Here is a 24341-nt window from a genome sequence, read left to right as displayed (position 1 = left end):
CCCTCATAGGAACTATGTGGTAACTTATTACCAGATACCACTGGGCGTTCGTTGTCTCCCCGAAGGATGAAACTGATGCTAGGGGGAAGACAACAAGGTATCATGTAACCAACAAAATCCTCTCGTGTGACGGGGAACCGAAAGCAACCTGGCAATATGAAAAGAGCTTGCTCTTGGAAGCAGACATGGCGAAGCTCTTGGCTCTGGTGCTTGTCGGTAAGGTCGAAAAGTCAGGGCAAGAGCTTGAGGATTCCCTGCAGAAAGTTCCGGTCGTCCAGGATGTATGACTCCTGTGGAATCTACCGATTGGCATCCCTATTTACTTAACGTAAACCTAGGATCCGAGCTGGAGATGCCGGACGTGGACCACCAGCGCCATGGCTCAGCTGGCCCAGGATAATATTCTGAGTGAGCATTCCCTGAATGATTGATCCACCAATGTTAATACATCCCAGGCAAAAGTTCCGTCACGGATTGGGCTGTTATTGAGACAGAGTGCAGAGCATATGCCAGCAAGAAAGAGGTTGAGGGAAGGTACGAGGCTATCACAACAACGGTGCCAACGTATGATCTCATGGCAAGAAAGGAGATCGTGCCTTAAAAGCTAGTACCATCCACATATATACCTGGTATAATCAAGAGGGAATCTGGATTTTCCCAAAATACTCTTTGGCACTTATCCTGGAGGAGTGCCAAAGGTAGGCTACTTTAACCAGGCCTCCTCACCAAGGCGAGGGTGAGGCTTGGGTGAGGACACGCAGGCTACCTAAGTGCGCCGGGAGATTTGCGAAGTCGGTTAACTAAAGCTGCCCCAAGGCTACTGTATTTACTTAAACCGTTTATCATCAGCTCTCGGCCTCTTAACTAGTTCTTCCGGCTCTGCGATACTGTGAAGTTTTTGCAAAATGGTGACGGCCATTTCAGAGAAATTCATGGTGAAAAGAACTGTCAAACGCTAATAGAAAGACTACCTGTAGTCTCAGTTCGAGTCAGACAACTCCGCAATAATTCAAGGTCAGCAGAGATTGCAACCGACTGTGGATCAATCCACTCCATGGTCCTTGGGAGCATTGAACATCTACATGTATTTGGGTCAGCTCATTGATAAGTGTCCGGATAGGTGTTGTTGTTGTATATGAAGACACACCCTTTCTGAGCATAAGGCATTGAGCAATAGGTGTGAAGTGCTGAAAGAGCAACACTGCTCCAGGATGTGCATCCATAACATAATTGATGAGAGCATCAACTGTTGTCTTGTGCTGTGCAGAACAGTTCCTATATAGCATATAAGCATATTCAACCAAATAGGGGTTGTGGTATGGGTAGAAATACACCATATAAGCCATATCATCACTACACACAAGCAGCACTGCCAGTCCACAGCAATTTCCGTATTGAGTATGGTTACTCAGAGTATCTCAGTAGGGCTTCTTCTGGTTCCCTTTCAGGGAACTGTATTTGCCAGGATAAATGGTTTCCATGATCAAATCCCAAGCTATAGTTGATATGGGTTGGTTGGCACATCTGATAGCCAGACTCCCTGATTTCTCCTTCTCTTCTAACTCTCTGACAAATGCTTCAAAAAATAAATATAGCAAGTACTTGGTTAATGTGATGGCGGATATGATCCACCAGCGAATCTGTATCAGTCTTTGGCCTGAGGGCCTTAAAATATTCAACACAGGCAGCCTGAAGGGTGCCAAATTTTATATCAGGAAGGTCAAGGGCATGTCGGCCTCTTGATTCATTCAACAGCCAACAATCCGAGCAGGCTGCAAGCGCATCAGACAGATTTTCCAAGAGAGGATTGCCCCCAGAGACACTGACTCAGCTATTTAGTCTAGCAGCCGTGGCTATCCACTCATGCATGTTCGTGCCTACGATATTATTTATTGGAGGGGCCCGATCCATTGTAGCTAAGTTTTCTACCCCAGGATACTGGGTCTTCAAATAGCTGCGGTTGTCTCATCCTATGCACCTATTGAATGCCTGGGTCATAGCCGGGTCTAGATTGGGAGTTTCCGTATTTTCGTTCAGTTGTTTCTCGGCTATGGAGCTTAACCCATCGCACCCACTAATTAATATCCAACTACACAGCCAAGCTGTGTATTTCGAGCAATGAAAGTTTATGCGTTGTCAGCACAATTAATCTTAACAGACACCAAGGATTGAGCTTCCACACGACATATGGGCATGGTGTCGAGGTGTGTTTGGCGGCATGGTCGGCAAGTCATGTCAGCTGTGACCCTTGCTCTGTCAGCGAACCACCCGGAACCCGCAACTCCGGGACTGTACCGCTAGTGCTTCCCGATCGAATCTGCCCAACATGATGGAAGAAGAAATGGAACGCATTCTGGGCTACTGAGTGAGACAAAAAAGAACAATCTTTGCATTCTATCAAAGTAGTCTTTCGATAAGCATTTCATGCGACAATCCCGCGCCGGGGCCAAGCAAAGCAGATATCAAGAGGTACGGGGTGTAAAGGACACCATCCAGCGAAAACACTCGTAACGGGGAGGGGAACAAAAATTATAGAATATAGTTGCATGAAGGAACCGGAACCCAAGAAGCCTTTGAGAGTGACATCGATCTAAACTCCTCGGGCTCATAGCCAATTAAGAGATCTATGGGTAAAAATCGAACAGATACCACATATTCAGGACGTTACATAGCGCGATAAAAATTGCTGACGCGCCAATGTATCAAAGGGCTAGGAAAAGAATGGCGTAGAAATACGGTCGAGGTCACCAGAAACGAAATATTTTCAGAGGGCGTTTCTAAGCCTGAACTGGAGTCGCCGTGTTCAAGTATTGGTATAAGCCGTAGCCGATGGCGCCAACGAGGACGAGGATGGCATAGAGTCCGATTCCGAGGCCGGTGGAAACGTCTCCGGAAGGAGCACTGGTTGTTGTGGAGGTCTGGCTTCGGACGGGAGCAGGGTCGCCAGGCTAAAATAGAGAAAGACGAAAAAGAGGACGTTAGTTTCAAACAGCCCTATATGCGAGAGACAAAAAAAGCACTGATCATATCGCAGCGTACCTGTCTCTTGACCTTTCCGACCAGCAACCCCTCAAGGATTTCGCGAGCCTCATCGCTGTGGCCAACATCCTCGAAAGCTTCTGTGGCATCTTGACCGCCAACGTCTAGAAGAACTTCCTCACCGCCACTGAACAGCAGACAGAACCTTTTGTTAGCCATGGCGAACGCTAAAGTGCTCGATGAGAGGAATGGGAACTGGGAGTAGAGACGGAAAGCTCCAAACAGGGCGAGGATACGTACGGATGCTCATCAACGAAGGATGTGACATTGTAAACCTTCTCATTAACGATAAGATAGAGATCTTTCTTAGTGTCGTGAGCGGCGACCTCCCGTAGGGTGAACTCCTTGTCTCCGGCCATTGTGGTTGAGGGTGTACGGCGTGTCTCAGGAATCGAATCTCTTGGGCGTTGGGAAGAATGAATGCGGATGCCACAGAGCTGGGGGCTACAGAACGAGAGCGGTGGATGGTGAGAGGAGTCGTTGGTTGGTAATTGACGGCGAACAGTTGGGTGGGTAAGGCGGTTGAAATATTTTAACGTTGAGGAAAATTTATCGGGCCCAGCCACGGCGCACCCTTACGCACACGGCCGGCTTCTCAACGACAAGGATCCGCTGATAGGCTGCACTCGAATCTCTTCAGCTGCTCCTCAAAAATCCAAACCGGAATACGATCGCTGATTGCTGGAAGCTCTTCCAGGATAACTACCTGTGTCGCAGATCTGCGAGGCCTGGCTCGTCAGGTTAAGTACCTCCTAACTCTTTCTACGGAGTACATACAAACGCGAAAGGGACGTGCTATTTGCGGATGCATGGAAAAAGAGGGGAAAGGGACGGACCAGTACTTCGGTGGAGTCTATCGCCAGCGTCTGGAGTTTTGGGGGGAGTTTTGGGGGGAGCTTCGGGGGGCTCTGAACCGTGATTTGCTCCCGGCACCATCAACCCATATCCCTTCGTGATCGCGGCGCTCGCCTCGGGAGGATTCTCCGGTGTTCCCAAGGAGCTCCAGCATCAGCCTTGCTAGTTAACCAACCACCAGGTGGGAATCACCCAGTCGCTATCAGCAATGCGTTACTGTCTCTTCCCCCAAGCTCCAAACCCAACACACTCGACTCACCCATGCCCCGGCGGGTTCTCTCGATGCCCTGGCGAATCCTCATCATGCCAACATGTGAACGCAGTTACATGGAGTTGAACTGGCCAATCGGAGCCTGCTTATTAAGACCAGGATCTCCTTCCCCGGAGCGGATAGTTTCGCCGCTTATGGCTGGATTAGGAATTTTCTCCCGGAGCCCGATCTCGGCATTCACAAACCTTACTATGGAAATCTTTTCAATTGCCACGTCGTCGAGTTTGCAGCTTGCTCTAAAGGATCTATATAGCAGTTTCCCCGTATATTGCATATCTACATAGGTTTTTTAAACGGCCACTGTATGTTCTTGTGGTTTCGACCAGCGATGACTGCTCATCTCCGGCCTCCACGCATTCCGTGGAGCCATCGTGAGCCGGAATTCATCCCGCCCTTTCGTTCAGACTCTGAAGTGGTCCCGACGACTTTCCGCTCCAAGTTCCAGGGAACCTTATCAACGTGCGGAAATGAAATCCCTCACTTCCAAAACCTCAAGGGTATCGCCCGATTCCTTTGTCAGGGGACGAATTGGGCATTTGGTATTTTTCAAGCCGAGAACATGTAGGCGGGCATGTCAAAGGAAATTTGCGTCCTGGACGACCCAAAACTTTACATGCATCATATTTGTTCCTCCTTGATTATATCGCCTTAGAAAATCCAACTTCAACCAACCGGTCAACCGGAACTCTCAATCGCGACAACTTTGTCTTCTCATGGCCCTTCAGATATATAAACACAGACAGGATGATCCTGCGAACAAAACCAGATCCCTTTTTGACGTATAATTTGTCTCTGCCAATGATATAGGTAATGGGCTTCTGCGATGCGAACTGATCTGGCGCAGTGAGCGCTATCGAACCTGTGTTCACATCGTCTGCAGCTGCATAATCCTGACTATCCGGTTCTCCACGAGGACGCAAGAGACCCAGTTCCTCTGTGAGCATTTCTTCAAAGGAATCCCACGAGGGTGTATCCCCGTAGCCATAGCGAAGTATAACACGGTACAACCCGGTGATGTTTGTGCTAGTTAGCGTGAAGCGATCTTTCACAGGGACCTAGGAGTTTAATTAGACTACCCGTGCCACAGAGACCGTAAGATGGAAGGGATCCTTACAGAATACTTAAGAACGGGTTTTATCTGAAGGAGGACTGATATCTCATGGGTGGCTTCGAATTTCTTAATAAAATGGTCGAAAACAGGAGGAGACCTAGAATGTGGTTCAATTAGGAACACACCAATGCCTGCTATGTGTCAGTCTCGCTGGGTCTTTTTTATTTATTTATTTGGGGGAGGGGAATGTTGGAGGCCGGACCTCTGATTGATTTAACCGAATACTCCGCCTTTCCTTCGCGAAGCCATAGCTGGTGGCCGTGGCCTGTGAACAGCGTGGAGCGGGAAGCGCTCTCATCTCGCTCTGCATTGAACTGGCATCCCTCACCGTAGCTCCATAGGAGTAAAGTACTCGTCAAGATGGCCGCCATGATAGCCGTAAACCAGCCCCCAGCTGGTATTTTGGCAAGAGCAGCTGCCAGGAAAAAGAAATCAAAGAAGCCGATAAAGACAAAAACCGGAAGGATGACCACAATATGCAAATTCCAGATGATAATAGCCACAAGGGCAACAAGCCAAGTCGTGATGAAGCTAACCCCGACGACGCATACACCATATACATGGCCAATACGAGTAGTCTGTGTCGCTCGAATCAGCATGCATTCTAACACCCTCGTGAAGTTCCCGACACTCACTGTTTTAAACACTGCTGTAACCGCTATTGCCCCTGCCATCATCAGCCAATTAGCCAATGGGATATATATCTGGCTCGCCACACGCTTTGATGTGTGGACGCGCCTCATTCTAGGAAGATAAGCCATCCGTATAGCCTGGGAGATCAACTGGAAAGTGCCCGTGAGCATTGCTTGGGAGGCCACAATTGACGCTAGGATTGACAGAATGAGCGTCGGCCAGTACATTCCAGGGGGGACCGCTTTGAACAATGGGTTCACGATCGCATCTGGGTGCCAGCTTATAAACGCGGCCTGGCCGCAATAAGTAACAAGAAGACAAGGTAGGGCAAAACAGAGCCACGAAACCCGAATGGCCCTAACAGGAACATTTAGCGTTAATTCTCCCCGTTATCACCGACGAAAAAACTTGCTTAACTGAAAATGCGCCAAGGTCGGCAAATAGAGCTTCAACTCCTGCAATGGGGTTAGTGAATGCATGTGGAAAAATGGCTAGAAATAGGAGAGGTACCTGTAAATGCAAGCAAAACACCTCCAAGAGAACGCCAGCCATCAAATTTATGTCGAATTATATAATCAATTGCGAAACTCGGGGAAAACGCCCTAATCACATTATGATCGAATAGGACCAGATTCTTATATGTTAGAACCAACAGGGATTGAACGTGATAGGGAGACGAACATATACTCCAAAAGCCATGTTGAATATCAACCAGACCATTACAATGGGGGCGAAAAAGTTGCTCAGTCTCGAAACGCCGAAAGGCTGTATGGCGAACAGAAGCACAATCAGGAGACAGGCAAGCGCGACGACAATATTTGTGGGCATGCCGGGGGCAGCTATTTTGATTCCTAGACAGTATTTCAGCAGGGCTCATCTGATACAACACCGAAATTTGCATACCCTGCACTGCACCGAGAATTGACTGTGCTGGAGTAATGACCCCATCTGTAGAGGCCATCAGTCAGGCTCAAGAAGCCCTTCTCTGGATCGTAGCCTACCAGACATCACCATGCAGACCCCCAGCACAGCCAGAATCGTCACTAAACCTTTGGCCATAGGACTGCGCTTCAACGCATTTCTAGCCGAGCGATTGAAGCTTTTCAGCCGCTTTGCAGCATAGATTTTCTCGTCATCGTCCTCAACCATTGAATCTCGCCAGTCCAATTTAACCTGAGCCATTGTCAGCGCCGGCGCATATCTTCAAGGGAGTGCGACCTTCACTCTGGGTCACCGTGAAAATCGCATACATGACGCCTAATAAGAGAAAGCAGCGCAAAGGAGCCACCTTCGCCATGGTTGTTGGCACATAGAACAATCCCCACGTACTTTATCGTAGCGATGAGGATTAAGGCCCAGATGATGAGTGACAGTGCACCAAGCAGATCCGGCGAGCTCGGTGGAGAAGCAAAGACCGCCGAGAAGACGTAGAGAGGGCTAGTCCCGATGTCTCCGTAAATTGCACCGATCGATTGATATGCTAGCCTACCAGGCAATAGTAAGCGTTCGCCCAAAAACTTGGGGGAGTGTACAAAGCGCAGCTTTTTTTTGGGGCGGGAGGGGATATGGCAAACCACTCACCACATTGAAGCCCAGCCATGAAGCTCCTTGTACATATACACCCACCATTAGAGCTAGTTTATAAACGAATGCAAAGGTCGTACGGCCTCACTGGGGTATCACATTATGCTCATACCTGCTTGGGGTGATGTCCATGTAAAGGGTCTGCCGAAGCATCCCCTTGATCTACTGCGACGCCATCATGCTCTTGGTCGAAGATGACGCCTGATCTAATGAATAATGGCAATCTATCTTCCACACTAATCCTTTCTGCACCATGGTGCGTTATATCCCCGTCCTCGTCATCCTCTTCGACGGGGACATAACCACCATCAGCCATACCTTGTCCACAAGGGAAGGGGATCAATGGAATTCAGAGAGGGATGTAAAAATATGTGGTTAGTTGAGCCCCCTAGTTTAATGATGAAAACGACGAAGAACAGACAGCGACTCGCACACAGGTTGATATGGAATATGTGCTGTTCCTCCACTCCTTATTTAAGAAATCCACCAAGGTCGCCGAGTGGACACTCTTCGACTCCGTCACGCCAAGCCTCCTCAGCCGGGTTTTAGGGGATAGCCGCCAAGCCCTCAACTCGACCGCAGGTTGCTGGAGCTGATCAACGCATTTGTTTCAAGGAATGAAAGGGAAAAAGGGAAATGCAAAAGTTGTGCGCACTCCCTAAGTTAGCAACCTTGAAACTTGGATAACTGATGTTTATTGATGCTATTAATCGTCGTAGTTCAAACCCTACATATACAGTTCTCAAACCTCCCCCCCCTAAAGCCATATTCTAATATTACCTAGGAACAACATTCACTAAGTCCGCTAGTATTTGTACGGAGTGCTCCGTATACGGAGTATTTAAAACAGTTACTGGGCTAAAATAATGCCAAGAGAAGAAAGATGGGAATGGAACCTTTTTTCGACAATAGATATAATTTATTTCACACTTAGTAGATTGGTCAGATTACAAATAAGAAGCTAATGGTCGTAATAATTCAACACAGTATCTTCGCTAGATCGTACTTCGATAAGTGTTTCACCGGTAGAACGCGGCCGGGTTTGAAGTTGGGCTATGCTGTTGTGTTGTAGGTGGTTGATAAGCTTGGTAGCCACCGCCATATGCTCCTTGCGATGGCGCGACAGATGGTATGGGTGGAGGTTGATGCATAGGCGCTGGTGGAGCAAAGGATTGCTGAGGAGGCTCTTGCGGTGTTTGTACAGGATATGGCGGGTTGGATGACGGCGCTTGTGGTGGTGGATTTTCCTGGGGGGAATAGGGTCGTTGCGTAGGCTCTGCTCCTGTCGCTTGTTGTTGTTGAAGCTCTTGCTGCATCGCGGGATGATAGGAGTGCTGGATAGCCTGGGGAGCATTTCCTTGCGGGGAGTCATAGACTGATGTTCCCAGCTCTTGAGGATGATCGTAGGTTGTTTTCGGAGGATAATGTGTCGTTGCGCCTTGCGAATATGCGTCTTGTGGGGGTTGCGAGGGTTGCTGTTGTGGTAGCTGCATGGAGCCTGTAGCTGTGTGTTTTCGAAAATCCGGGGACTGGGAGTCGGGAGGATAAGGAAGTGTGCTCGGTTCTGCCCCATAATATCCCGGGGTGTTGTGAGGAGCACTTTGCGGGTCTAATGAAACTCGTTAATCAGAAGCAGCCTTTGAACCGTGACACACAATCACCGACCTTGTGACGGCCTTGGCGTATAATACCGCTGCGGCTCTTGTTGTGGCGGTGCGTGGTGAGGATATCCTGGGTGGGTTCCTGAAGGTGGATAGGCAAAAGGAGGTTGTGCAGGTCGGTTATAATGAGACTGCGCTGGGTGGGTCATGGACGCTTCCAATAATGCTTCGTAATCCCTTCGAGCCTTGATAAATTTCTCGTTGAGCTGAGTAAAGTCGTCTGCAAACATATTAGCGAGGACCGTAGAATGGTGACGCAGAAATCCTTACCCTTTTTCTTAGAATACTTGCCAATCAGCTCTATAAGCTTGGGCCGAATCGCAAGCGTCGAGTGATATAATTTGGTGATTTCTTCATTCTCCTGTACATTCAACTCGGGGCTGCTGGTACTCAACAACGCCAAAAGCTTTTCCACATTCTTTATCTCAGCGAATACTTCAGCTTCCATCTGGGCCTCTCGCTGTAACTCCTCCTGGGTTGGATCTGAAAGCTTTTCCACATAATTTAATGGAAATATCCCAACTTGACCCCGTAAAGAACCCTTCCACCAATCCTTATAAACCGACTCCAAGACAGCTATGATGTCGCCTTTGCGAAATTGAAGCTCTCCGGGCTCCGAAGGCTGGAAATCATACAAGGCGCGAACGCGAGATACTGTCGCAGCGGTCGTGCCGGATGGAATACCTTGCGAGGGTGCAGCTTCGGCTTGAGCGGAGGTAGTCACAACATGCTGTGAAGAGCCATCTTGTTGTTTAGATGTTTCTGACTGTTTCTCTTTGATGGACAACGCAAGCGCCATCTGGAGTTCCTCTTCTTCCTTTTGCCTGTCTAGTTCTGTTATTTGGCGCTTTGTTGGTTTCGAGGGAGGTTGAATGTTTGGATCTGATTAGAAATATGTAAAGCATTAGTCTCTACCTCATATAATTGTGGGAGCTGTACGTACTCTGCGACTTCAACTTCATGTAAGCATGCTCCATGATTCCGAAATCGGGATTGCTGGAAAACATCTCCGTCCATTGTTCCATATGTTCCAGTATCTTGGACTTGACTTGTGGATGGGTATTCTATGGGAATGACGAAACTCGAGTTAGACCGGCATCCTTCAGGCTATAATTAATGAATGGAGAAACGCACTCGGTCATTGGCTAGTCGCAAAAGGGCATCTGTGAAACTCTTTGACGCCAACTCGCGATGCGCTTTTGGACCGCAATTTTGCGACAGGGCGTTGGCAAGCTATGGTAAACGGGACTGATGTTAGCCGAACGTAACATGACTCGCAAAACACAACGCAAGATGGGGGCGAACCTCGAAGGTGTAAAGCTGCACATTTGCATTGCGATGAGCAAGCCGTTTGATCATGGAGGCAACCGCATCTTTCGCCCTATACAATAGAGTCAGCTAGCCCGCTTGGGTATATATTGCCATTAAGTTGCGGAGGGCAAGTTGCTGTATCTTCATACCCAGACTCATCTGCAGAAACCTTGTCACACACATCCTTAAATCGTGTATTTGGGTCAGCTCAATAATGCCTGGAAGGCCGCAAGGCGGTAAAAGAAGGCAAAGCAATATGCCACAGATGGTAGAATATATCATACAAGTATGTATTCCCAGTTCTCGGAGGTAAGATTTTCATCGGTCGCCTTGGCTGCAAAATGACAAATGTCAGAATCCTCTCCCCTCTAAAAGCATACGGAGAAAAAAGAAATGAAGTTGGTGTGCAGCAGACGTACCGACGATGTCATCATACGCATTCTGCTGCGCGCGAAACATGGCCGGGGACCGAGCGCAGTTTCTTCAAAGTCGAAACAAAAGCGCAGCGTGAAGAATCAAGAAAAGCAAGTTCGTCGTGTAGGCAGAGAGAAGTACCTCTCGAAAATACCTCTCAAAGTCGTCGTGATGGCGGTGGTGTGCAATGGAAGCAATATGGAAGCCTTGAGGTGTCGGGGAGATGTGTAAACCTAAGCTACGTAATCCGAGTGCCCAAAGCACGGCTTTGCACCGTGTGCAAACCCAGCGGCAGAATTTAGTTTGACAGATCGGGACAGGCGCTAGTTAGAGCGAATAAAAAAACAAAATAAAAATATATGTCAGTCCGAGAGCTCTGTCGGCGGGAAGAAACGAAAAATAGTGTGCGGATTGGGATGGTGTTGCTGCGTGGGACGGTCTTCCCCCTCCCATCCCAAGCTGCGGTTCGTAGTTAAGTACCCCGGGACCCGCCGGATGATGTAAGCCGACTGTCCAGGCAGAGCGCCGCCACCCGCAGCCAGGGTATGCTTCTTTGAGGACATCAACATTAAAGATTGATAGAACTAAAAAGACGCATTGAGGATTCAGCTTTGAAGCTTTATTTGTAGGTAAATAGCCAAACGCTGTCAACCCCGCCTTGTGCTTTGAACCCTTCACACTTTACCTGACAGAAAAATCGCAAGCCATACAAACTCTGCATCACAGAGTTGGAGACATGCAACGATAAAACTAAGCATACATGTTGCCTGGCACACCTGGTACGTTTTGCCTCCCATATTGCTAGACAATAAATCCGGCAGATGCCATGCCTTCAATATCGAGGAGACATTATAAATCATTCAAATATAACGGTATCAAAAGAACTATAAGACTGGTAATGGAGAAAGTTGCAAACACTGAGGTGAAAATTTCACATGGTGAGAGGGAATTTGAGAAGTGGCGATCACAGCATGGGGTAGAAATAACAGGGTGCGAATACAAAGTGCTTCCTTGGGGCGCGCCTCCCAATTCAGCAAAGATAGATCACTGGTCGAACTTCATGACGCCATAAACTCCTGGCCACCTGAGACATGAATAGCGAAATCCACCCGAGAAAAGTAATACTGGAAACATGCAGTAGTCGCGGTATGTTTTTTGTAGCAGCCTGAAATATCCCCTTTCGTTAAAACAATTTTCTTAGAGTCCAGCGGAGAAGCGAAAGGACCGCAGAAATCTTAGACAGCAAGACGGCGCATGAGATCATTCAGAGTCAATAAATTCTATTGCGGGTATCGGAAGATGGCTGTTGGTGTCAGCAGAAATCGTGATGGTTGGGTGTCGTTGAAGGTGGTTCGTGTATGACGTTGCCTTGTTAGACTTGTCCATGTATCGTTGAAAGAGGAACTGCAATCGTAAATTTGGGTATAACGCATCAAGTGGTTGGGTATTTCTAGAAGGTAGGGGGTCATTGGAAATTCAGTAAACGGTCGGAATCATGAAGAATCAGATGCCGCCCTTTTGGGCTTTCTCTTGAGCTCTGCTAATTCTAGCAGCTCTGACAAGCGGTGCGAGACTCGACAAAGGTTCACAATGCGACATGAACGGATGCTATTGAGAAAAAGCAACAGTCAGTTGGCGACACTTAGGACAGGCTGAGACAGGCTCTACATACCGTAAGCAAATCATGAGCTGACGCTCGCTTCTCAGGATCGACCCTTAGGGCAAGATGTAGAAAATCTCTAAAGACTGGCGATAGATTTTGCTCATCCTTTATAGTTGGAGTGCCGTTTGTTGCAATCAGATAGAGGGCTCTCAATGGGGATTCAGTAAGGTACGGTGGTTCTCCTTCAATCATCTCGATCGCCATAATCCCCAAGCTCCAAATATCTACCTTACGGCCGTACTCTTTGCGGGTGACAACCTCGGGGGCCATCCAGTAAGGTGTTCCGACCATAGTATTGCGTTTGTTATGTGACTCATTTATCTGAGCACAAAACCCGAAGTCGGCTATGTGGGGTAAGCAATGAAGCTTCTAATTTCAAGAGAGAGCATACACACTTAATTTGACGTTCCCTTCCAACGACAAGAGAATGTTGTCGGATTTGATATCACGATGGATAACCCCCTTGGAGTGTAAGTGTTGAAGCCCGTTTAGGGTCTAAAGATGTATCAGTCACAAACTTTCACAAATATCATGGGAGCTAGGCATACCTCTCTGCAAACAGAAGCAATTTGGCCCTCGGTCATGATATTGAACGTGACAACATCTGTTAAACTGCCGCCCTCCATGTACTCCATGACAACCCACAAGTCACCACCATGTAAAAAGCTATCCATGAAATTAACAATATTCTTATGTTTGCTGTCTTTCATGACCAGGATTTCATTAATAATTAAATCCTTTTTCGGCTGTAGTTCTAGGTTCATCTGCTTAATAGCGACGCATCTGTTTGTGCCATTCTCATACGCAGTAAAGACACCACCGGATGCGCCTTGACCAATCTTGTTAAGATTTCGGTATTTGCGGGTGGGATCACCAGCAGTACATATCGAAAGCAGGCGAGCTCTGATATCGATCCCATTGCTTTGACGGACTCGCTGGCGCTGTCTTGGTGAAGGGCCGGCACGTGCTTGTTGGGGATATTGGGTGGGGTCTAGTGGTAGTCCATACTGTTGCTGTGGCACGGGGGCTGTGTACCCTGGTTGTTCCAGTCGAGGGACCTGGTCGATTGATTGTTGAAGCTGCTGAGACGGGGGCTGGTGACGAGACTGAATTGACGGATCTGCTAGCCGTGGCGGCTGCTGCTGTCGCTGGCGCTCGCTACGTGTACGTTCTAACTGTTTACTGGTGATGGCCTGGTGCGCTGCGGTGCTAGCTTGTTCCTGCATTTGTTGATATTGTGCAGGTGAGGTCACCATGTTTGGTGGTACCCTTGGTGCGGCATTTGCCATATTTTGGTTCGAGTTGGAGCGGCTCCGCTGTGGTTGCGGAGGAAGTGGCTCCGTTTCGGGAATCGGGCGAACACCAAATGGGTGTGCTGACATCTCCGGAGCCGTGCGAGTATCCTTCGGTGCGGGAGCTTGAGGGGGAGGACGAGCAGGCATGAGGTTAGTAGCCGAAGTGGTTGGAGCCTTGGGTGCTGCACGGTTTGGGACCCAATTGGTGCCCGAAGGTGAGGGGCCTGGAGAGAGCGGACTGGTCGCTGGAACAGCTTTAGGGATAGGCGGCGGGGCCCTGGGGTTCTCAAAGCTGCCTTCGTGATTCTGGGGAAATCTCGGGCTTGCTGGAGGGGAGGTAAGCGCTGTGAGCGGAGAAAAGGGGCCTGGAGCCAGACCTCCTGGGGATGCCTTGGAACTAATTGAATGTTCATGATGATCAACCGCCTTTGCATGATCAAATTTATGCCATACTCCTTCATCATCCTTTCCCGAGGCATTCTTCTCATAGAATTTCATGATATTGACCATGGTTTGTGGATGTTCTTCTTGCTCTTTCTTAGAGATCCCACTCTCCTGCAACATTCGTTGCCACTCTTTTGGAAGGCCCTGAAAATATTATATCAGTTTTGTTTTTGTTGAGTTTTTCCTGCATCAAGTATAGAATGAAGGGAAACCAGGGCACTCACCGTGAACTGACCAGTTTCATTATCATAGCCTACATGAGTAACGTGAACTGGATTTTCAGGTGCAGATATCTTTATGTTTCGGGGTGATCCAAGCATGCTATTCACAAAACTTGAAAACCCTGACTTCTTCCTTCCACCTATGCCTGGTTTTATCGTGCTTCCATCGTCTGAATACCTCTTTGTCAAAACCACCGTGCTGTCTGGGCTAGGGGGATCCGGGCGTCGCTCCTTGGGATTAAACACGCCAGAATTCCTCAGAGTCGGAGTGGAGCGCGGGTCCGGGCTGGTATTGTAGCTTTGCAGAACGGGCGGACGCTGAGAGGATTGTGTGGCGGAGTCCAAAGCGTTCAACATGCCGCGAGTATCGAAGCGCGATCCGATCAATTCATCCGAATTCTGTAGACTGAGGGATGAGCGGGCGGTGTTGTGGGCTGAGTTCGGCGAAGAATATGCTCCAAATTCGCTGTGGAGCGCGACGGGCGAATTGCGCTCGCTGTTCTGATCTATGGAAGAGGTAGAGGAGCCAAAGCCGCCGGATTTCGTTCGAGCGTGCTCGCGGCTAGCGATGGTGTGGGAGCGCGGATAGATTGGAGCGGATGGATGTCGACGAAGGGAGGTATTGCTTGCTTGCTTTTTGATGGACCAGGTGGAACTAGAGGACAATGGCGGCGGCTGCTTCAACAGCTTAGTGGACGGCCGTCTATGCGACGAAGCTTTCGTTGAATCCATGTCCCAGGATTGAGCCCAAGCGCAGTGAGGTGGATAGGTGCAGCTGCGGAGGGGATGTAGGTAGACGATAACGGATATCAGGCGACGGGTTTGGGCCCCAAGGGCAATGGCAGCGAACGGCCCAACGAGGAGGTATCAAGCCACTTTTGGACCCTGGCCTGGATTGGCTGCCAGACCTTGCTCTTCGCCGAATGGAACACGATTAACTCTCGGTGAAGCTTCTCTTTGATGGAGTTAAAAGAGGAAACAAAGCAATTAAATTCTGAGAGATGGACAGCATTTGTGGTTCACTTGCGAGGTTGGAAACATGGGACTGCTTGGGAGGTGAACCAGTAACACGTGGATGGTAATTATTAGGAGATGCGGGGGATAGAGGTCAAAGGGAAAGGCCCCAAATACAACATTGTTTCAGGCCTGGTAACAGGACACTCATTGGATGAAAATTACAGGCCCGGCTGGGAAACACCAGGCGCCAATTGGTGCAGAAACAGGGTACTGAGAACAGGTGGGCGAGCCCGGAGGTGCGTGTGTTTTAGTATTTCCTTACAGGCCCATCCCGTACCAAGGTTTGGCGCGTGTACTGCAGATCTGGCCCGTCCAACCCGCTGTAATACCTCCACGCCTGCTCCACGCGCCATACACACCGGTTACCAATTAATTACTTACACCCATACAGAGTGCGATACACAGTGCAATACAGACGACGTACAGCGGTCATACACACACATCCCACCAGGGAACTTTACGGTGCTGGCTTTACTCCGTACTTGTGTCTCAAACCGCGCACCCGGAGCTTGGTCTTGGCGGAAGAGCTTCTGCCAGTGAGTGCCGGCTCTCCTGGCAAACTCGCATTCCGTTTCCAAGACATGGAGAGAGAGGCCTTGCACATCACAGGCAGAAGCGGAAGAAACACCTATCGATTTCTGATCGCTCTCTCTTTCCTTCCCTACTCTCTCTCTCTCTCTCTCTCTCTTTTTTTCGGTTTCATACAACACTGTGGGTTCTTCGAACGGCCTGGAATGAGACTGGACTTCTCTGTGGATCTCTGTGGAGCTTCATGAATACGACCCTTTTTTTTTTCCATCCAAGCTTGTCTTCTGCCACATGTACGGAGTAGTATTGAAGCTCTGTAAGCACTTGGTATTATTCTCGAACATTACTTCGACAAAACCAAATCCTGTGAATATTACAGAGCAAAGTGACATTTTACGGAGTACTGATCTGGGTATCATTAATATCACTCCTCCAGGACAAAATAAACACCCACACACAAAAGAAAATAAAAAAAAATTAAAAAAAAAAGGAAAAGGAATTTGCATTGCATCTCGTCATATAACCTTTGCTCGTTCTCAAGAATAGTTAGAGGCCCCGAGAGTAACCATTCTGCTAACATGTTGGGAGCTGATAGGATACCCCTGGCTTTTATCCAGCTCGCGTCTTATGTATGGATGTACTCCGTATGTCTTTCCATACATATGTCCATTGGACAGGGAGGCCTTGCTGCAAAATCTCCTAGGCTGCGGAACATCGATCCAGTTGCACAATTCCATTAATCTGAGTGTGACAGAACTTCGCTTTCAGACGGATACTCGTGATGTGATACACCACTCTGGGGAGAAAAAGTCCTAGATAGATGCTCTGAGAAGCAGCTGCGTTTCTACCAGCGGAAATTTTCCAGGACCTCGAACAAAAGCCTAGATACCTGTAGCTCTCGAATGGATACCTTTTTTCTGTTGCAGGTGATTACCGGGGTAGGTATTCTACATGATCGGTCCAACCCGTCTGCCTTAACTCCCGTCCTCGCATACAAATCCACACAAGTGGCACAACATTTTTTTCCCTTCCTTGGTGCCGGGGTTTTATCTGAGATCACGCATTTCTGGCCCTCCATTCTCGGGGGAGATGAAACAAAACATCCGGACCAGAACATTTTACATGCTGCACTTGTCCTTGGGGGCGGACTTAAAATTGCATGATCGTCTTCTGCATGGAAATGCAAGTGCCCGAGTGGCAAGTTTCTTTCATCCAAAGTCAGATCTAAGTTAACTGCAGAGGACGGAGTACTTTCGCGCAGAAGAATCAATAATGGCACAAATGAAACATCTTTGCTTCTATATATACTCCGCACTCCGTACATACATGTTACATAATCAGTACATACCTGCTCGGCACTTATCAGGTTGCAGAGTATGGACGAGATTTCTTCACTTGCTGAGTCGATTTTGGTCCTCAGTTCGAAAGCGTATTTGATAGTTGTAGTTATCTTTATACACGTTGGCCCGAAGTAATCAGCCGTAATCCAATATGTTTACTTACTGTGAAGTACTTAGAACTCCCGTGGATGATTTCTACAGGGATGAAGTCGAAGTGCGAGCATTCGCTTCCATTGGGGTCAGCTGAGCTGCCCGTAGGAACAGAAGGATAATATATCACCAATTGTGAATACTCTCAAATGACTGAATATTGATGAATTCACCTGGTGGGCTTGCATGATGGAGCTGCAATAGCTGCAAGGCCGTTCGGGGATGTGTGAATCTTGGGACGGGGCGCTAACTGACTAATGAGCGAACTGCAACGTTGCCTCTCTGCACTCTCTCCAGCTCTTCTCCCTCCGCTGAAGGAAAAAAAAAAAGGTACATTCCCACGACATTCTGACGCTCCAATTGCATCAGTCCTCATTTCGATTCCCTATTTTTCTATTCTTCTTCTTATTTGTTTGCAATTTACTCCTTTTTATTTTCCTTCTTCTTTTCATTGTAATGGACTAACTGGCCAGAACCCCTTCGATTCTTCATCCGATTCCTTCGACAATCAATAGACACTGACTGCATTTTACACTGCTAAATAGGATACTAACGATTCGATCGTATAGCTTACATTAACTATATCCGAGGCTTTATAACCCAATTCGCCTCTTACCTCCTATTTTGCTGCTGTCCAATTGTGCCTGTCGGCAGTTCTTGACTTCGCCTCCCGTCCCCCTTCGCATCCGTTGCGGCACCTCACTCCATTACCTCTCCCAATTAGCCTCTCCGCCTTATATCCCTTAAGTTGGACGTAGGACCATATTCAGAATGGCCTCTGAGCAGCCTGGATTAATTGTGAACGGCGGTACTGCCGCCGCAGCCTCCAAATCGCCCGCTGAGCTGCTCCAGGAAAAACACGCACGTGATGAAGCCCATCAACCCACAATCGAAGAGGTACGGGACGAAGAGGATATGCTTCACCCACCCCCGTCTTCAGCGACGGCTGAACCAGCGCCAGCCAGATGGAAAGACACGGCAGCCAAAGATGAAGCTGCAAACTCGGTGCCGAAGTCCAAGGTAGTGCCCTTCGACGTGAAATGCGAAGAGCTTTTTCCGGCCTTAGGGAGTGGGTCCAAATCGCGAGTGCCTGCAGCAATGCCAATGGCATGGGATGGTCGCAAAGCAGCTGCTCCATCCGCCGGTTTGGCTAATGGGGGATCACGGAGTAGCGTTCCGTCCCGTACATCAACTCCAACTTCCGGAGTTGCAGCTCCACTTGGAGGCCCAAGATTAGCAATGCCCGGCAAGCACGTTGAGCAGATACGCTTTGCACCTTCTCAAATGCTGCCGCGAAACAAGCTAAGCAAGCCCCTCGCTGATATCGTCAGAGATATCAGTAGAAAGTCTAAGGCCAGGTTGGACGTTCGTGAGGGGCCAGGTGGCTCCTATATCTTTGAAGGCACGGGCACAGTGGATGCTGTTCGGCAAGCCTTGAAAGAGGTCGCTCAGCAGGTCGGCTCAAAGGTTAATCCCGTCTGTAGAAACTCATTGCTAGTAGAGATTCACTCACAGTGTCGTATAGCAATCCGTTCGCATCCCGGTTCCAGCGTCCGCACGCCCACATATCATTGGCCGCCAGGGAACTGTAGTACAGGGAATCCACGACCGAACTGGCGCACGAATCCAGGTACCCAAACCGGATGATTCAACTCTGCAAGATGAGGATGACGACAGTAATACTATTGATGTCTTGATCGAAGGTGATGCTGTCGCAGCTGAGATGGCAAGACGTGAAATTGAAGCTATCGTGAAGGAAAGAACATCAAGCATAAACCTTAAACTGAAAAACATCCCACCTGAGCTGTTCCCATTCATTGCGGGAGCACACAATTCCCATCTGAATGATCTCGAGGAGCGTACAAAGACCCAGGTTCGAGTTCCTCGCTATGATACCTGGTCAAAGAGACCACCGCCCCAGGAAGCTCCAGTTGGCCAGATTCAATTCACCGCTGATCCAGATCGGCATATTCATGTCTTCGGCGATCGCATGGGTGCGCAGGAGGCTCGTGCTGAGATCGAGAGGCGTGCACTGGAACTTGAGCGCCAAATTGGCTTGCGCCACCTAGCTATCAACCGCGGACAACATCAGTTCATCATCGGAGACAAAGGACACTCTTTGCACGACTTTTTGGCCGAAACAGGCTGCTCGGTCATCCTGCCCCCACCTTCTGATGCGACGGAGTTTCTGACAGTCATCGGTCCTCCTGACAAGATCGAAACCGGAATCAACCGAGTCATGGATCTTGCCACGAGCATGCAAATGGCTAGCATCGATATCTCACGTCAACATCTTAATGCCCCATCTGGGCCACATGCTTATGCCCAGGCACTCACAATGTATCTGCAACAGCGCCAAATAGTCAGGGATCTTGAAAGGATGCACAATGCTCACATTGTCCTGCCGCTATTGACGTCGAGTGGACCCGTTGTCTGGGAAGTTTATTCCAGAGACGGAAGAAACACCATTCTCGCGCGGTCTGATATCTTGAATCTAGTGCAGGCTCACCCTCCCTCAAAGCTTGCCACTTTATCCGTGGACCCTTACTATCATGACTTCCTTCGTTCTCGAAGTGCACCAGTGCTGAAGGAGAAGTACGGGGTTTATTTGGTTGTCCCAAATAACTCGGAAACTTCAGACATTTTGCTGGTCTGCGAGGGACCCGATCAAACTGAGGTGCCAAGGCAACGCCCATCAACAGAAGAAATCGCAGCTTTTCAGCGAGCTCTAAATGAGGCTCAGACGTATCTTCTCTCGTCTCTAGGAGACCAGAGTAATATCGTATCTAAATCAGTTCCAGTTCCTTCAAAGTGAGTTTTCTATCTAATTGTTGGGGCCACACCTTCCTAACCCAAAACAGGTATCATGACAAGTTACGAAAGTTTGTTGCACGTGAAGAAAGCGCTAAAGGAGAGGATCATATTCCAGTGCGCATGTTAGTGGCTGACCAGCAGGCTTCACTTCGCGGGCGATCAAGAGATGTTCAAGACCTAGTACCCAAGATTATTGCATTTGTTCAAGAGCAGGAGCAAGATGAAAAGGAACGAGATAACAAGATATCATTTGAATTCCCACAGAAATTTGCCAATGTCCTTATCGGGAGAAAAGGAGAGAATATTAACAAGCTCCGGGATGAATTTGATGTTGATATCAAGGTTGAAAATGGCAAAGTTGAGGTCAAAGGACCGCCAACCAAGGCAAATGCGGCGAAAGCTCGAATTATTGCTCTTGCAAAAAAAATGGAGGATGAGACCACATATGTGCTCAAGATTGCGCCTCAGTATCACCGCGACTTGATCGGACAGAAGGGAAGCCAAGTCAATCGCCTACAAGAACGGTACAATGTCCGTGTGCAGTTTCCCAGGGCAGCTTCTTTGGACGAATCTGTCAATGATGCCGCAAGCGAGGCCGGCAGCGTGCGCAACACCCGTTCCAACCAGGCACCTGATGAGGTCGTTATCCGAGGACCTCGTAAAGGCGCAGACGGTGCCAGAGAAGAGATTCTTAGCCTGTACCAGTGGGTTGCCGACCACTCTTACACTAGTTCAGTATCAGTTTCCCAGAGTCAGATTCCTTCATTAATCGGGCAGCGTGGTCGTGAGATGGACAAACTTCGCACGGAGACTGGTGCACAAATCGATGTTCCTTCAGTGAATGACGTTGCGGATGCTTCTGGACGAGTCGAAATTAAACTCAAAGGCACCAAGAAGCAGGTGGAGGATGCCCGTAAGCTTCTCTTGCAACGAGCCAAGGAGTTTGACGAAACGGTGACAAAAGCGATTGATGTTGACAAGAAGCATCATAAATCACTTATCGGTGGCGGTGGTAAGCCTTACTCACTGTATACAGAGAGATCATTTAATTGGGTCGCTAATATGACGTAGGTGCGAACATCCGTAAGATTGTCGTTGAATGTGGTGGGCCAGACGACGGAACTGCGGCTCGAATAGTTAGATTTCCACGCCCTGAGAGCGATGATTCGAGCATACGCTTAGAAGGCAAGGAAGTCATTGTGGACAAGATCATTGCCGCCATTCAAGAGTTTGTTCGTCAAAAAGAAGATGAAGTCGTCAGTTCCATTGACGTTCCCCAATCCCAACATCGGCATCTCATCGGGCGTGGTGGAGATACCAGACGTCAATTGGAAACCCAGTTCAACGTCGTACTGGATGTACCCAAACAGGGATCCAATCGCACTGACGTCAAAATTAGAGGTCCTTCCAGCTTTGTAGAAAATGCGAAGACCCATATATTAGCCATGCTGAAGGAGCAGCAAGGCGAAACCGTGAACGTGCCTCGAAGTCTCCACCATGCCATCTCAGAAAATGGCTCATTCTTCCGGCGGTTGCGAAATGACCACCAGGTTACGGTTGATCACGCTGGAGAGCAAATACCTCCACGGCCGAGCCCGACAAAATCTCGGGATGCCGACGACGTTGGCTCGCTGCCGCTCATCACTGATGATCCGGCAGCTGCGACTGACGCTTTCTCCTGGAAGGTTGTTGATTCCAGCAACGATAACGTGCCTGCAGGCACGATCCCTTGGGTGCTTTCTGGGAAGCCAGAAAACGTTGCAAAAGCACGAGCTCTCTTGGAGAAAGCGATCCTGACGGCTTCCCAACCCTCGGCCACCGGATATTTGATCCTTCCCGATCCCAGGACTTACCGCTTCGTCATCGGACCTAATGGCAGCCAGATCAACGCCATCCGGAAGCGTACCAACTGTAAAATCAACGTCCCTAAGGATCAGGCGAGAGACGAAGCCATAGAGATCAAGGGCTCAAAGGAGAGCCTGGAGCTTGCGAAAGATATGATTTTGGATGCCGTCAAGGTAGGGACTAGTGGAAATGGAAGGGCGTGATCACCCTCCCTTGTTACCTCATATCCCACGTCTGGCAGTTGGAATACAATATACGCCCATGTATAAATGCGACACCAGAGACGTTTAAGAGAAATTTATATGTGAAAAGCTTCATGGATTGGCTTGGAAAAGTGCGGGATGCGAATTTTGCGCTTTTCTGACATATATATATATAATACCAGTTTGTATGTAACTATTGTACTTTAGAGCGTTAATGCAAAAGAGCGACAGCTTTGGGAGTAGCCCATTCTTCTTTCCCAGCTATGGCCCGCAACCTACAAGCAGTTTTACCCTCCAGATCCTCCGTAACACATCCGCGGATTGCTGGACGGTGGGATTCGAAGATCCATAGCAGAAATGGGGAGGATTTGTAAACCGTAGATCCACTAGTCCCGATACGTTTACGTCGGAATATATGTTTATCTGAATCCATGGTTGTTTGGAAGTTTAAAAATATATATGTTCTGAATTTGGAAATGTAGCTTCCAATCCTCAATGTAGAAATTGGGAAACATTCAAACCCCTGATCAACAAATATATCTAGGAATGTTCGGGATACCTTTTCAGGTTTATAAATGTTTATAGTATAGAAACCATTATAGTATAGAAACCATTATAGTATAGAAACCATTATAGTATAGTTACCCCAGCAGACACTGGAGAGATTTCAACTAATGTGCAATACTACATACATCAAACTGCCTGATCCACCTATAAAAAGGAAATGCTCCAAGTGCAGTTGAGAAAGATAGTTGGCAGAGCAGAATCCAGTTTGAGTCTTTCAGAATCTTTGCTGACAGGTATTATGTAAAGGCTTGATTTGCAGATTGCAGGTAGGCTGATTATATGAATCTCATTCCAATTCACCTGCAAAATTGGCAAATCCAGTACCCTCTTGTGCTGAATTTCATGAGCAGAGAACATGGCAAAAAAAACCCTCCAGCAGCTGCCCTGGTTGTGGGTGAATATGCACCTTATTTGCCTGATCTTGGTGCCTGATGCATGAGTATACTCAACCAGATTATCAAGTTTCAATGTAGTGTGATGTGCATCTTTATTGAATGTAAAGATCAGCTTTTGAAACAATTGGATTGGGGTTGAACCTCTGCCAAGCATATGTTGATATACCCAATCACTGCTGTATGAAAGTCAGAGCTTTTGCAAAAAGGAATGTGTAATTGGTAGTTTGGAAAGCTGTGTGCTTTGTAAACCAAGCAATTCCATGACTTTGTGGCTAGCTGGTAGTCAGCAGTAGGCATTGATTAAGGTATGGAAGAGGGTGGTAGCATATGAATCATCAGCTTTGTTGGCATTCTCATCATCATCTTGTTGCTCATTGTGTTCTGATTGCATGAGGTCTTGCATGAGAATTGAACATTTGTGATGAAGTTGCTTCATCTGGCTGCTGATATAGGGTTCTGATTCCATAAGAGCTCCATCAAGAATCAAGGATATAGTGTGTTTGAAGCTCTCATGAATCAGTAAAATCTTTTCAATATCATGCTTGTTGGTTTGCTGCACAAATGCTTTGTATTCATGGTGTTTATTCTCCCTAATCAGTACATTGCAGTTATTTGGCACAGCATACTTCTTTGCCTGGTTGGCATAGTGCATTCTGATATGCATGTTTGGTTGGTGTTTCAAAGCATGTAACATCTTACCTGCTTTTGGGGCAATACTGATAGTGTTGATTGAAATGTCCTCCATTGGGGGTATCATAATTCAATTGAATACTGGTGAATTCTGCTGTGATCTCAGCATCCATACTGCCTGGCTAGCCAACTGTGGTGCCTCAGCAGCCATGACAGTAGTATCTATTACTTTCTGAAGTATAGTTTGGGTGTTGGCAATCACACTTTTAAGTTCATTGTACCTGACAGATATCTGAGAAGTCAATAATGAATTGCTTCTTGCAATAGTACCAAAGATTTTAGCAAGCAAC

General features: G+C 48.1%; 8 protein-coding genes across 8 annotated transcripts; 3 read left to right on the top strand and 5 right to left on the bottom strand.

Annotated features, from left to right (window-relative positions):
- Window positions 1-185: 185 nt before the first annotated feature.
- Window positions 186-601, top strand: CIMG_01231 (uncharacterized protein; the record flags this gene model as incomplete). Its single annotated transcript, XM_001247459.2, has 3 exons — window positions 186-281; window positions 339-408; window positions 456-601. The coding sequence occupies 3 exons, from the start codon at window positions 186-188 to the stop codon at window positions 599-601; spliced, it is 312 nt and encodes a 103-aa protein (XP_001247460.2).
- A 304-nt stretch (window positions 602-905) lies between these two features.
- Window positions 906-1743, top strand: CIMG_12798 (uncharacterized protein; the record flags this gene model as incomplete). Its single annotated transcript, XM_001247460.2, has 4 exons — window positions 906-935; window positions 978-1092; window positions 1284-1398; window positions 1596-1743. 4 exons carry the CDS (start codon window positions 906-908, stop codon window positions 1741-1743), a joined length of 408 nt encoding a protein of 135 aa, XP_001247461.2.
- A 624-nt stretch (window positions 1744-2367) lies between these two features.
- On the bottom strand, window positions 2368-3533 carry CIMG_01233 (cytochrome b5). Its single transcript, XM_001247461.2, has 3 exons — window positions 3280-3533; window positions 3040-3166; window positions 2368-2948 (listed from the first exon to the last, which is right to left on the bottom strand). Exons 1-3 carry the CDS (start codon window positions 3396-3398, stop codon window positions 2778-2780), a joined length of 417 nt encoding a protein of 138 aa, XP_001247462.1. The 5' UTR covers window positions 3399-3533; the 3' UTR covers window positions 2368-2777.
- An 865-nt stretch (window positions 3534-4398) lies between these two features.
- Window positions 4399-7923, bottom strand: CIMG_01234 (potassium uptake protein). The gene is made up of 11 exons (XM_001247462.2): window positions 7606-7923; window positions 7491-7516; window positions 7160-7394; window positions 6911-7082; window positions 6813-6857; window positions 6591-6760; window positions 6420-6543; window positions 6310-6364; window positions 5479-6266; window positions 5280-5407; window positions 4399-5220 (listed from the first exon to the last, which is right to left on the bottom strand). Exons 1-11 carry the CDS (start codon window positions 7807-7809, stop codon window positions 4804-4806), a joined length of 2364 nt encoding a protein of 787 aa, XP_001247463.2. The 5' UTR covers window positions 7810-7923; the 3' UTR covers window positions 4399-4803.
- A 467-nt stretch (window positions 7924-8390) lies between these two features.
- CIMG_01235 (class E vacuolar protein-sorting machinery protein HSE1) lies at window positions 8391-11156 on the bottom strand. The gene is made up of 9 exons (XM_001247463.2): window positions 10885-11156; window positions 10750-10799; window positions 10615-10649; window positions 10460-10535; window positions 10289-10387; window positions 10098-10218; window positions 9425-10036; window positions 9159-9374; window positions 8391-9102 (listed from the first exon to the last, which is right to left on the bottom strand). Exons 1-9 carry the CDS (start codon window positions 10922-10924, stop codon window positions 8513-8515), a joined length of 1839 nt encoding a protein of 612 aa, XP_001247464.1. The 5' UTR covers window positions 10925-11156; the 3' UTR covers window positions 8391-8512.
- A 299-nt stretch (window positions 11157-11455) lies between these two features.
- Window positions 11456-15543, bottom strand: CIMG_01236 (STE/STE20/PAKA protein kinase). Its single transcript, XM_001247464.2, has 5 exons — window positions 14506-15543; window positions 13091-14425; window positions 12938-13037; window positions 12552-12886; window positions 11456-12487 (listed from the first exon to the last, which is right to left on the bottom strand). The coding sequence occupies exons 1-5, from the start codon at window positions 15232-15234 to the stop codon at window positions 12383-12385; spliced, it is 2604 nt and encodes an 867-aa protein (XP_001247465.2). The 5' UTR covers window positions 15235-15543; the 3' UTR covers window positions 11456-12382.
- A 571-nt stretch (window positions 15544-16114) lies between these two features.
- Window positions 16115-17503, bottom strand: CIMG_10703 (uncharacterized protein). The gene has a single exon (XM_012358870.1). It carries the CDS (start codon window positions 17369-17371, stop codon window positions 16892-16894), a length of 480 nt encoding a protein of 159 aa, XP_012214293.1. The 5' UTR covers window positions 17372-17503; the 3' UTR covers window positions 16115-16891.
- A 357-nt stretch (window positions 17504-17860) lies between these two features.
- Window positions 17861-22646, top strand: CIMG_01237 (RNA binding effector protein). The gene is made up of 4 exons (XM_001247465.2): window positions 17861-19004; window positions 19063-20348; window positions 20399-21363; window positions 21423-22646. The coding sequence occupies exons 1-4, from the start codon at window positions 18309-18311 to the stop codon at window positions 22397-22399; spliced, it is 3924 nt and encodes a 1307-aa protein (XP_001247466.2). The 5' UTR covers window positions 17861-18308; the 3' UTR covers window positions 22400-22646.
- The last annotated feature ends 1695 nt before the right edge of the window (window positions 22647-24341 follow it).

This window comes from Coccidioides immitis, assembly GCF_000149335.2.
Source record: "Coccidioides immitis RS genomic scaffold supercont3.1, whole genome shotgun sequence".
Taxonomy (NCBI): Eukaryota; Fungi; Ascomycota; class Eurotiomycetes; order Onygenales; family Onygenaceae; genus Coccidioides; species Coccidioides immitis.
The sequence above is the reverse complement of the archived record's forward strand: the minus strand, read 5'-3'. Positions and strand labels throughout refer to the sequence as shown.

Bases quoted from the DNA above. Each gene is read 5' to 3' on its own strand.
- CIMG_01233 (XM_001247461.2), bottom strand. From the start codon at position 3,398: ATGGCCGGAGACAAGGAGTTCACCCTACGGGAGGTCGCCGCTCACGAC. The intron at 3,167-3,279 runs GTACGTATCCTC...TCTGCTGTTCAG, and splicing joins TCCTTCGTTGATGAGCATCC to TGGCGGTGAGGAAGTTCTTC. The intron at 2,949-3,039 runs GTACGCTGCGAT...TCTCTATTTTAG, and splicing joins TCGGAAAGGTCAAGAGACAG to CCTGGCGACCCTGCTCCCGT.
- CIMG_01234 (XM_001247462.2), bottom strand. From the start codon at position 7,809: ATGGCTGATGGTGGTTATGTCCCCGTCGAAGAGGATGACGAGGACGGG. The intron at 7,395-7,490 runs GTGAGTGGTTTG...ATTGCCTGGTAG, and splicing joins CATGGCTGGGCTTCAATGTG to GCTAGCATATCAATCGATCG. The intron at 6,267-6,309 runs GTCGGTGATAAC...TGTTCCTGTTAG, and splicing joins TCAGTTAAGCAAGTTTTTTC to GGCCATTCGGGTTTCGTGGC.
- CIMG_01235 (XM_001247463.2), bottom strand. From the start codon at position 10,924: ATGTTTCGCGCGCAGCAGAATGCGTATGATGACATCGTCG. The intron at 10,219-10,288 runs GTGCGTTTCTCC...TCATTCCCATAG, and splicing joins TGCGACTAGCCAATGACCGA to AATACCCATCCACAAGTCAA. The intron at 10,037-10,097 runs GTACGTACAGCT...ATTTCTAATCAG, and splicing joins CATGAAGTTGAAGTCGCAGA to ATCCAAACATTCAACCTCCC.
- CIMG_01236 (XM_001247464.2), bottom strand. From the start codon at position 15,234: ATGGATTCAACGAAAGCTTCGTCGCATAGACGGCCGTCCACTAAGCTG. The intron at 14,426-14,505 runs GTGAGTGCCCTG...TAATATTTTCAG, and splicing joins ATGAAACTGGTCAGTTCACG to GGCCTTCCAAAAGAGTGGCA. The intron at 12,488-12,551 runs GTATGTAGAGCC...TTTTCTCAATAG, and splicing joins CAGCTCATGATTTGCTTACG to CATCCGTTCATGTCGCATTG.
- CIMG_10703 (XM_012358870.1), bottom strand. From the start codon at position 17,371: ATGTACGGAGTGCGGAGTATATATAGAAGCAAAGATGTTTCATTTGTG.
- CIMG_01237 (XM_001247465.2), top strand. From the start codon at position 18,309: ATGGCCTCTGAGCAGCCTGGATTAATTGTGAACGGCGGTACTGCCGCC. The intron at 19,005-19,062 runs GTTAATCCCGTC...AGTGTCGTATAG, and splicing joins CTCAGCAGGTCGGCTCAAAG to CAATCCGTTCGCATCCCGGT. The intron at 21,364-21,422 runs GTAAGCCTTACT...AATATGACGTAG, and splicing joins ATCACTTATCGGTGGCGGTG to GTGCGAACATCCGTAAGATT.